At 52.7% G+C, this 11,201-nt stretch overlaps 1 protein-coding gene across 3 annotated transcripts in view; it reads right to left on the reverse strand.

The window, feature by feature from the left end:
• Positions 1–8,768: 8,768 nt before the first annotated feature.
• IGFBP2 (insulin like growth factor binding protein 2) overlaps positions 8,769–11,201 on the reverse strand; it is a 28,200-nt gene continuing 25,767 nt past the window's right edge. For 2 of the 3 annotated variants that reach the window (XM_017534942.2, XM_017534941.1), the window contains exon 4: positions 8,773–9,269. In XM_017534942.2, the coding sequence (XP_017390431.1) occupies positions 9,105–9,269 (165 nt within the window). In that variant the 3' untranslated portion in view covers positions 8,773–9,104. Of the gene's footprint in view, positions 9,270–11,201 lie in introns of all 3 variants that reach the window. The other variant, XM_017534940.2, reaches the window with a different exon arrangement.

The raw sequence follows: 11,201 nt of genomic DNA on the forward strand, positions 1-11,201 counted from the left end.
AAAAAAAAAAAAAAGCGGGCATAAAAAAAAAAAACACCTGAATGCGGAAGAGCTCTGCTCTGTTTAACATTTTGTACTTAAGGAAATAAAAACCAAACCAACAAACGATCTCACGTTTTCTTAAAAGGTGAAGAAGACTTCTGTATACTATTTATTCAACTTATAATTTATGTTACTCCTTGATCTTTGACTTTTGCCATGACAAAGCATTTATTTAATAAAGTTATGCATTCAGTTAGCCTGCGTCGGCTTCCTCCCAGGGCTCAGGAAGGTAGGCAGGGGGCGAGGTCAGCTCGGAATTCTCCTCGGGCCACAGTCCAGAGGGAGTGAAGTTTCCTAGCGGGGTCAGGGCTCAGCCTCTGCTCCGTCCAGAGAGAACCCCATCCCCCAAGACAAGCCCTCCCACTGGAACTCCAGCAGCCCCTCCCTTCCGTGGGAAAGCCACCACAGTCATGGAACCCAAGCTACCTCCACAACCTCCTCAGGCCTCCATTTCCTTGTGGGTAAAACCTCCTAGAGCTGCTGTGAGGATTCAGCCAGTGAATGTCCCCAGAGCCCGAGAGCTGTGAACACCCAGCGTGTGTTCTGCTGCCGTTCTATTACGATTATTACCCTCTTTGAATCTCAGCCCTTGCTATGAAGTCAAGTGGCCTTCATCCACCCTCAGACAAATGGGAAGTTTCTGCTCCTTGAATAAGAGTTTAAGGAAGGCATTTCTAGAATGTTCCTCCATCCCTCCTCCTACTGCCTTGTAAACTCATAACTCCTAGGATCCTCTGGCCAAGATAAAGTCTCCCCCTGGTTCCTGCCTAACCTCCACTGCTGTCTGTGCCCAGTGAACAGGAAAACCCAAGATGGCAGCCCTGATGTCAACCTTTAGGTGCTGAAGAGTGCAGTTCTCACACCCTCCCACCTTCTGCCACCTCACCCTGTTGCTTTCCTCCCTCCTTGGCCCCTCCGTTCCCAGGGCTCTTCCCCTATGGCCCCTCCTGGTTCACAGAGCTGCACCGCACACTGCCCCTTAGGCACCCCACTGACTGCACCCCCCGGGCCTTAGGCCCAGCAGCACAGCAGGGAGATGGAGGCGGCGGCATCCTCACTGTGCCCAGCTTGACAGCTGAGGCTGCCAGGAAGACACATGTCTATCCTGTCCTAGTCGAGGAGCAAGTGGACATCCCTGCCTTGCAGTGGCCTGACACCCCAAGGCAAACATCATTCTGGTGTGGCTGAGCCACTTCCCTGACACCTGTCAGCACCAGGTCCCTCAAGTTCACATAGTAGTCTATCCAGCCGAAGAGCACAGCATTCGGACGCCCGTCACTCAGCCCTCCCTGCAGACACCTTGCAGTCACCCGGGAACCCAGGAAGGCTCCTACACAGCTCTCTGAGGCTACCGGGGCCCAGCAGTGGGGGTGAAGGAGGAGGAGGTGAGGATGCGTTAAGAGGTGCAGAGAGGGACCAGGCACCTTCTTTGCTTTCCTTTCCAGAGGTGCCTCGAGTCGGGGACAGGAAGAGGAACCACAGGAAGACCTACCCCATGGCATCGCCTGCCCCCAGACTGCCTCCTGGCTTCTTGGGGGGAAGACGCTCACCCTGTCATATGCATGCACACTGCCCGGAGCAGGTGCAAGCCGAGATCCTTCTCCCCATTGCCTCTCCCTGAAGGCTCATCTCACTCTCCACCCCACACACAACGCTAACCCCCTCCACTGTGGTCCTCCACTCCCCTTCCATCTCCTCCCTCCCATATAACCCACATCTGTGAATCCCTGCCCACAGCCCGTGGCCATCGAGGATTCAGGCTCTGGATGGACTACTCCACCCCTGTCCCCCCCACCACCCTGCACCACCGGTGCTCACGGGACAACCCATACAGCCCCTTAGCACAGCACCATTCCCCGGGGTCCCTGCGGTTCAGCAGCCAGGAAGCCCTGTCTCCCACCTCTCCCCAGTGCTTTGCTGCTGGTCCAAGCGCTGCCACACACCATCTGCCTTCCCCTCCATCCTCTTAAGCCACACCCTGAGCCCTGGGACCCCCAAGGTTTCATATCTAAAATCTGAAAACCCACTCTCCCACACCAATCATAGTCTACTATGGGAGTGAGAAGAATCAGGCAAGAAAGCAGAGACGATTTTACCCAGGAGAGACGGAGAGCCTTTGCTTGCCCCTGCTTGAGTTTTCGATCCACCAGCCTTCTCTGGCTCTGCTGCTTTGCCTAAGGAGACCGGAGCCCACTGCTCCACTCTTGGCATCCGCTTGGCTGAGGCCCCCCTGCCCTGCAGCTTCGCAGCCCTGTCCAGCAGCACTGTCCCTCCTGCGCAGTGCTGCTAAGCCCCGCAGGAAAAAGTGCCACTATCGGGTGAGCTGACATCACCCCAAAATCCCCAGGCTCCAAGGGCCCCACATCCTGCCTGGGAAATCTATTAGGGGCCCTAATCAAATTACCTCCCCCCGACATTACCTTCATTTCTCCAACGCGCTGTACCACCTTCCCTCCCTCCTAGCAAACACCCTGGCCTTCTCCCTATCAGAGAAAACAAGGGCCAGCAGGTGAGACCCTTCCCATCTCCCCATCTCAACCCCTACCAAGTTATCCACAAAACCACCCATCACACTCTTGTTCCCTCCCCTGCCAGTCCTCCTCCGTTCCCAAGGGACAGCCCCTTCTACACCTGCTTGTCAGCCTGAACCCATCAACCAACCCATCTCCCTCCGTGTTGGTGACAGAGGAAAGGGGGAGGAGGGAATAGAGAGGAACCATGGCCTGCAGACAGAACTGATGGGCCTTGCTCAAGAATCAACATCAGGATGAGAATGAGGGAAAGTCAGGGGATGCCTTCTCCACCTAGTGCCCCTCAAGCAGCTCAAATACAATGTGTCCAATGTTGAACTCATCCTGGAAGCTCAGGCACTTGGCCTCTCTTATCATTTTACCTGATGCTTTACAAAGTACAAGTTCAATAACAGCAACACAATTTGAACTCAGCATCTTCTCCACTAAGCCATCCCTCTTCCTTCTCTTTCCTTCTTCAACCCCCTCCTCTTCTTCCCCATTCTTCCTCCTCCTCCTGTTTGCTGTCTCAGAGAATGACAATGCATCCACCCAGCTGTCCAAGCGCGACCCCTGGCCTCAGTCCTGACTCCTCATTTACTCCTTACATCCAGTAAGCCACCAAGCACTAGGAATCAGTGGCCTCACGGACCACCCTCACCCTCGGCCCTTCTCTCCAGCTCCCAGCCCTTGTTCATTGAGATCATGCTCACTTCTCACCCGGATCCTTGCAATTCCGCCTGCAGGGACGTTCCACGCACTCCCACTCCACGTCCTGGCTTCCACGCTGGACATCACAGTTGCAGTTCCTTTTTTTTTAGATGGAGTTTCGTGCTGGAGTGCAGTGGTGCGATCTCGGCTCACTGCAGCCTCCACCTCCCGGATTCAAACGATTCTCCTGCCTCAGCCTCCCAAGTAGCTGGGATTACAGGCACCCGCCCCTGCGTCCAGCTAATTTATGTATTTTTAGTAGAGATGGGGTTTCGCCATGTTAGCCAGGCTGTTCTCAAACTCCTGACCTCAGGTGATCCACCTGCCCTGGCCTCCCAAAGTGCTGGGGTTATAAGCATGAGTCACCACGCCAGGCCAAGTTCACTTTCTAAACACCAATCCAGTCATGCCCATCTTCTGCCTAACTTCCTTCCTTGGTATTTCTTAACTTTTGGTACAGAGTTCGAATTCCTCAGCAAGACACCCCAAGTTGTTCCTGATGTGCCCTGGCTTCCTCTTCCTCTGGTTCCTCTTCCACTTGCTTCCTCCCCTCACCATGCATATCCCCAGCCATACGCTGGCATCTAAGTTCATTGTGCAGCTCATGACTTAAAGGTTTTGCAGGCCAGGCATGGCGATGCACTCCTATAATCCCAGCACTTTGGGAGGCCAAAGCAGGAGGATCACTTGAGCCCAAGAGTTTAAGACCAGCCTGGGCAACACAGTGAGATCCGTGTATCTACAAAATAAAAATTAGCCAGGCATGGTGGTGTATACCTGCAGTCCTAGCCACTCGGGAGGATGAGACAGGAGGAGCGCTTGAGCCCAGTAGCTCAAAGCTGCAGTGAGCTATAATCATGCCACTGCGCTCTAGCCTGGGCAACAGAGTGAGGTCCTGTCTCTAGAAATAAATAAAAACAGACATAAAAATAAGATAAAGTCTCTGCGCGTGCTGCTCCCTCTGTCTGAACCCCGCCCCCCGGCACCCACACCCACACACACATGCATGGGTGACGCACTCACATCCTCCCAGTCCCCTCCCCAATCTTGGCTTCTTCCTTCCAACTCTGCCTTCACCCTCTCTGAGACATCTTCCCCTGACACCAGACTTAGCTGTTCCTTCTAACTGCCCTACATCCCCTGCTGGAGGGGTACCGACATCCATGGGGGGCCATCTCTGAGTTTCCTTCCACAAGAATGTCACCCCTTCAGGACAAAGGCCGTAATCTTCTTCATCTTCATCCTCTTCATCTTTATAGCCTGACACCCTAACCCTGATCCTGGGATACAGTGAGAGCTACTTTTTTTTTTTTTTTTTTTTGAGATGGAGTCTCACTCTGTCACCCAGGCTGGAGTGCAATGGCATGACCTCAGCTCACTACAACCTCCACCTCCCAGGCTTAAGTGATTCATCTGCCTCAGTCTCCCGAGTAGCTGGGATTACAGGCACCCACCCCCGCGTCCAGCTAATTTTTGTATTTTTAGTAGAGACGTGGTTTCACCATGTTGGCCAGGCTGGTCTTGAACTCCTGACCAGCCGTGACCTCCCAAAGTGCTGGGATTACAGGCGTAAGCCACTGCGCCCGGCTGAGAGCTACATTTAGGCAGCACTTACTACGTGACAGAAATGATTTTATATTCTCAAAGCAAGTCTTTGAGATAGAAATTATCCCAATATTTAAAGAAGAAGTAAATGAAATTCACAGAGGTTAGAAATACGCCCAAAAGCACATAACTCAAGAGAGTTCAGATTCTGTTCAAAGGCTACCTCACCTCCATGCTCACACTTTTAGCCACCACATCTTACTATGTAGCTAGTATTCAAGACACAATGAACAGATTCGGGGATGACAGTCGGGGCTGTCCAAACACAGAGGGCATAAGAAGAGGCGTAGTCCATGGGCATGACCCATGCGTTCACACAGGGCTGGCGCTTGGTTTGATGTTCCGCTATTAATGTATTGACATTCCTAATCATTTCTGAATAAGAGACTCCATATTTTTATTTTGCCCTGGGTCCTATAAATAAAGTCAACCAGTCCTCCATAAGAACCACACAGGAAGCAAGTTTCCGTGCAGACTCCCAGGCCCCTCGCCGAGTTTCTAACTCAGAGGTTCTGGGATAGGGCCAGTGGTAACACGGTCTCCAACTGAGTCTTTCTGGCCCACTCCTCTTCAGTGCAACAGCCCCAAGTCAAGGCCCAATGCATGCTCAGCTGCAGTTCCTCGTGCTGCCACAGAGTGGCAGTATAGGCCCTGTATTTGCTTAACCTTTAAAGAGGCAATTCGTTCCAGGTGAAGGATGTGCCTGACAACTGCACAATCCCTGCCCAGCCAACCGTCTTCCCATATGGATGCATTGATGCTTCCTCTCGGCGAATGTTTCTAGGTTGCACTGCACAGCAATTCGTGTGGTTCCTGTAGCTAGAGCCGCAGCAGAGGTGCTGCTCACCCACTCATCCATAAAAGCCACCTCTTCAGTCGGGCGTGGTGGCCCACGCATCTAATCCCAGCACTTTGGGAGGCCAAGGCAGGCAGATCACCTGAGATCGGGAGTTCAAGAGCAGCCTGACCAACATGGAGAAACCTCATCTCTACTGAAAATACCAAAAACATTAGCTGGGCCTGGTGGCACATGCTTGTAATCTCAGCTAATCGGGTGGCTGAGGCAGGAGAATTGCTTGAACCCAGGAGGCAGAGGTTGCAGTGAACCGAGATGATGCCCCTGTACTCCAGCCTGGGCAACAAGAGCGAAACTCCGTCTCAAAAAAAAAAAAAAAAAGCCACCTCTTTCAGAGGGTTGGGTACAAGAGCACTAAGGGTAACGGAGGGGAAATGGGCAGGGAGGCTGTGGCATCCTCGAAAGCCCTCTGTAAAAGTTCAAAGAATGGAATGGACAACGTGGCAAGCCTGGGGCATGAGGTCTGGCAAACAGCTGACCCAACAAGGGCCCCATAGTAACCCCTCCCATTTTATACAGTCCTATAGTTTTCAAAGCACCTTCGCATCCAGTCTCACACTGATACCACCCTGTTATCTGAGGCTGATATTATCCCCGATAGACAGATGAGAAAAACAGGCTCAGAGAAGATGATGGAATAGCCCCAGGCAATGGAAAGCGACATGGTGGGAACGGATCCAAGCCCAGACCTCCTAACTCTGGCATTCTTCTTGCCTTATCCCTGGTCCACAATTACCTTGGAACCTAAGAAAGGAAAAAGACCCTGCCTGGGCTCCACGGCAGGCCAGTTACATCAGAATGTCTGAAGCTGGCGGCGGCGCAAGTGTCCTGCGCATCTCCTTCAGCGCGAGCCGCCGGCTGCACAGTAAATTTCTAAGTAATGAAGAAAACTTGAAACTGTTGGGAAAATGCAGCAATCCAAATGGCCATGGGCACAATTATAAAGTTGTAGTGACAATACATAGAGAGATTGACCCTGCTAAGGGAATGGTTATGAATTTGGCTGATCTCAAAAAATATATGGAGGAGGTGATTATGCAGCCCTTTGATCATGAGAATCTGAATATGGATGTGCCATACTTTGCGATGCGGTGAGCACGACTGAAAATGTAGCTGTTTATATCTGGGACAACCTCCAGAAAGTTTTTCCTGTGGGAGTTCTTTATAAAGCAAAAGTATATGAAACGGACAATAATATTTTAGTTTACAAAGGAGAATCGCTCTTAGGGGTTAGCATTATACAAAGCCCAATTTTTTTCTGTGTTTGAAAAAGATCTTGGTCCCCTTGGAATATTAAGAGGTCAGCATGTGATTGTCACACCTGCACATTGTGCTCTGGGGTGCCTATGTATTGAAGTCAGTGTAAGACCTGTTATAAATTTAAGTCTATTTTAAAACTAAACTTGTAATATATGCTGAAAATCATTTAGAGTCTTTTATTTAAAAATTAAAAATCACTTCATTTTCAAAAACAAACAGAATGTCTGAAGCTGAGGCACTGGCATCAGTTTTTTATTTTTTGTTTGCTTTTTCAAGTGCCCCCGTCAAGTCAAACGTTCACCACGGTTGAGAACCACCCGGCTTCCCAGGAGACCAGGCGTGGGCTGCTCCACCCGGGAACAGCAGCTCCGGTGCTGGAGAGGACAGGGGGACGGGCCGGCGGCATCACGCATGCGCCAAAGGAAAGCCAATCAGACCCCGCACGGGGGCTGCAGAGCTTCGGGTCCCGGGTCCATCCAGTGCCCAGAGCGCTCTAGGCCCTCTCCAAAGCGTTCCGCCTGCTTCCACCCACTGGCCCGGTATAACTCAGGGGTGGGTGGCTGTCACAGGTTGGAGTTAGGGGTCCCCAGGCCCAGGGCTGGGGAGTTTGGGCCCTTCTAGGGACCTTTTCCTCATCTGTAAAGTGTAACTAACAAGAGTGCCTGTTTCACGGACGCACAAGGATTGGCGGAAGGAGCGCACCTTCATTCGGGGCAGAGCCACGTGCTGGCTTGGCTGGGTGCAGCCTGGAACACACCCTCTTGGCAGGGCTCCATCTATTCTTGGGGATCTGGTTTTCCTGCGCTCCAAGAAAGCTCATCTCGTGGCATTTCTGAGGGCTGTCTCGCATTCCAGCTACACTTATGTCACACCTGGTAAAGGCCCCGCCATCCCTCTGCCTCTCCACACTTACCAGATGGAAGGTCTGGAGGGTTGTGGGTTGGGCCTGGGCCCTGGGCCACATGCTGAGGAAGGTTGGGGGCAGGGACAGCCGGCCTCAAATGCTGCACTTTCTCCCCCCATGGCCCACTGCAAAGGCAGGGGTGGGGGTGTGTAAGCCCACTGGAATTCACTGGGGCTGAGAGGCCAGCAGAACAGAGTGGCGGATGCAGGTGAGCTCTGATGTGGAACTCTGCTAAGGAAACAGGGTCACATTCTGTGGCTCCTTCCACAGTCCCTCAGCCTGGGCTCCTCGGCACAGCCCTGTTTCCAGTTGGTATTTGCTGGTCTGGAGACCAAATCACGTGGGCCCCTTAGAGAGCAGCGCCTGAACTCTCAGTGGTGTCACCTTTGTGAATAAGCCAGTGAACCACAGCCCCAGTCCCTTTGGGGGCTGAGTGGAAATGTCTTACCCTGGGCCGGAGGGAGCTTCCTTTATTTCAGGGGCCAGACAACCCCAATTCCCACGTTTCCTGTGCCTTATCTCCCACTGCAGTGTCAGCTGGATGTGAGAGGGAGGAAGCCCGACCCCTGCTCCTTGTCTCCCCTGACCTCCACCCAGTGTGACTCATCCCACCCCTGTAGAGGGCCAGGCAGGGGCCGCATGGGGGCAGAAGCCTCGCCTGGGAGTCCTGGGGCCTGGGAGTCCTGGGGCCACAATGGAAGGTTTCAACTGGATTCAGGAGGTTCCCATTCCTTCTTATTCCCATTTCATGAACAGGAAACCGAGGCAGGGCCTTTTCCATTTTCCTATGGGCCAACGGCAAAGCTGGATGCTGGTGGGTAGGCCAACCTCCTCATCTTTCCCTGTTAGACCCCAAAGACTCAGACAAAAGACACACACTTTACTTTTCCTTCCTTTATTCATAAGCAAAAGAGACATAGGGGTTAAAAAATAAAAATGTGTCTCTCCCCCCTTCCCAAACCTGAACCCCAGCTCCCCCACCATGACTCCCTTCCTCCCCGGGGCGGGGGGGAAGCAACAAGGGGCAGGTGTGGCATCTGTGGCTAGGAAGAGAGAGGGGGCAGGTGCCGAGCTCGGTGCTGGTCTCTTTCCAAGTATAAATGCGCGTGGCAGAACTGGAAAGCCCTCCAGCACCCACCACCCAAGCACTCTCCGTTTTCTGCCAGTGCTTGGAGAGGGGTGGGGGTGGGGGAACCAGGCACCGGCTGGCTGCGGTCTACTGTGCCTGCTGGGTGGGCACCCCGCCAGCCTCCTGAGGCTCATAGTAGAAGCGATGACACTCGGGGTCCCCACGGACGGTGGGGGCGCCCTCGATCCTCTTCCCGGTGTTGGGGTCCACACACCAGCACTCCCCGCGCTGCCCGTTCAGAGACATCTGGCACTGGAAAGAAAGGAGAGGAGCGTGGAGGAGCCCGCAGCCGGCAGCTTTCCTCCCTCCCTCCACCTGGAGGCCACGGAGTGCAGCTACCCACACACTGCAGGGCGGAGCCTCTCAAGTTCAAATATGCTCCAGGGAACCTTGATAAAATGCAGATCCCTATTCAGCAGGTCCCTGGACAGCTGGAAATTCTGCATGGCTAGCAAGCTCCAACGTAATGCTGATGTTGCCCACCCAGGGCCTCTCTGATAAGGCCGTTCAGGATCCTCGAAGATGAAAAGACTCAGTCCCCAGCCTCAAGGAGGCCCCACCCAGTGTGGGGGGGGTGGTGGTGACCCAGCATACTGAAGCTTAGTCATAGTGTAAGGTGAAAAACCTCATGCTGCAATCAAAATCAGTTATGTGCCAGGCACTGTGTGAGCAAAAGACACCGCTTGTTCAGTTTCTAACAAATGCAGTCATTTAATCCTCACAACCACTTTGTGAATTAGATGCCATTATTATCCCTGGTTGACAGATGATAAAACTAAAGCACAGATGGGCTAAGCAACTCGCCCAAGGTCACGCAGCTGGTAAGAAGCATAGCTGGGATGGAAGCCAGGCACTCCCAGGCATTCCAGCTCAAGGTCTCTATGCTTATGCCCAAGCTAACTATGCCTACATTAGTACCCAAAGGTGCAGCAGACAGCCTGTTTTCCAAGAGAAGTGATCGAGTTTTTATTCTGAGCTCCAAACTGAGTCGCCAGCTTACATTTAGAGGGCATGTACACAAATAGCCTTTTTTTGTTTTTTTAAACGGAGTCTTACTGTGTCACCCAGGCGGGAGTGCAGTGGCACGATCTCAGCTCACTGCAACCTCCGCCTCCCGGGTTCAAGTGATTCTCCTCCTCCCTCAGCCTCCCAAGTAGCTGGGGTTACAGGTGTCCACCACCACACCCGGCTCATTTTTTGTATTTTTAGTAGAGACGGGGCTACACCATGTTGGCCAGGCTGGTCTCAAACTCCTGACCTTGTGATCTGCCCTCCTTGGCCTCCCAAAGTGCTGGGATTACAGGCGTGAGCCACCACGCTTGGCCCACAAATAGCTTTTAATGCTAAACTCATATTTAGAGGATCAGGGTGCCTGGATGGTGAAGACGGTGGAGAGGTGAGACCCCTGGGCTGTCGGCAGAGCCCTGTTCCCATCTCCCAGCTCCAAACATCCATGCTTCAGGTCAGCCCAGACTGCCATTAGGGCCACCAGGGGAGCTTTATAAAATCCCACTGACCAGCCAGGTATGGTGGCTAAACGTCTGTAATCCCAGCACTGTGGGAGGTCGAGGCAGGCGGATCACCTGAGGTCAGGGGTTCAAGACCAGCCTGGCCAACATGGTAAAACCCTGTCTCTACTAAAAATACAAAAATTAGCCAGGTGTAGTGGTGGGTACCTGTAATCCCAGCTACTCAAGTAGGCTGAGGCAGGAGAAATACTTGAATCAGGGAGGCGGAGGTTGCAGTGAGCGGAGATTGCACCATTGCACTCCAGCCTGGGCAACAGAGAGACACTCCATCTCAAAAAAATTCCATAAAAAAAATAAAACCCCAATGACCAGAAAGCACCCCAGACCCACAAAATCTAAATCTCTTGGAGTGGGGCCCTGATCTCTGTATTTTTTTAAGTTCCCCAGAAGACCCCAGTATGCAGCCAGAGCTGAGAACTCATGCTTGAAAACAGGATGGTAACTGGCACCTCCTCATTAATCCCATTCCTTCCCTCTGTCTCACAGGAAAGGCACAGACACACAGGACAGTGAGGCGGGGGAAGTGAGGGATGGGCTAATATGTGCCCAACCGCCTGTAATCCCAGCACTTTGGGAGGCTGAGGCAGGTGGATCCCAAAGTCAGGAGTTCAAGACCAGCCTGGCCAACATGATAAAACCCTGTCTCTACTAAACA

The sequence above is a fragment of the Cebus imitator genome, unplaced genomic scaffold (assembly GCF_001604975.1).
Source record: "Cebus imitator isolate Cc_AM_T3 unplaced genomic scaffold, Cebus_imitator-1.0 Scaffold89, whole genome shotgun sequence".
Taxonomy (NCBI): Eukaryota; Metazoa; Chordata; class Mammalia; order Primates; family Cebidae; genus Cebus; species Cebus imitator.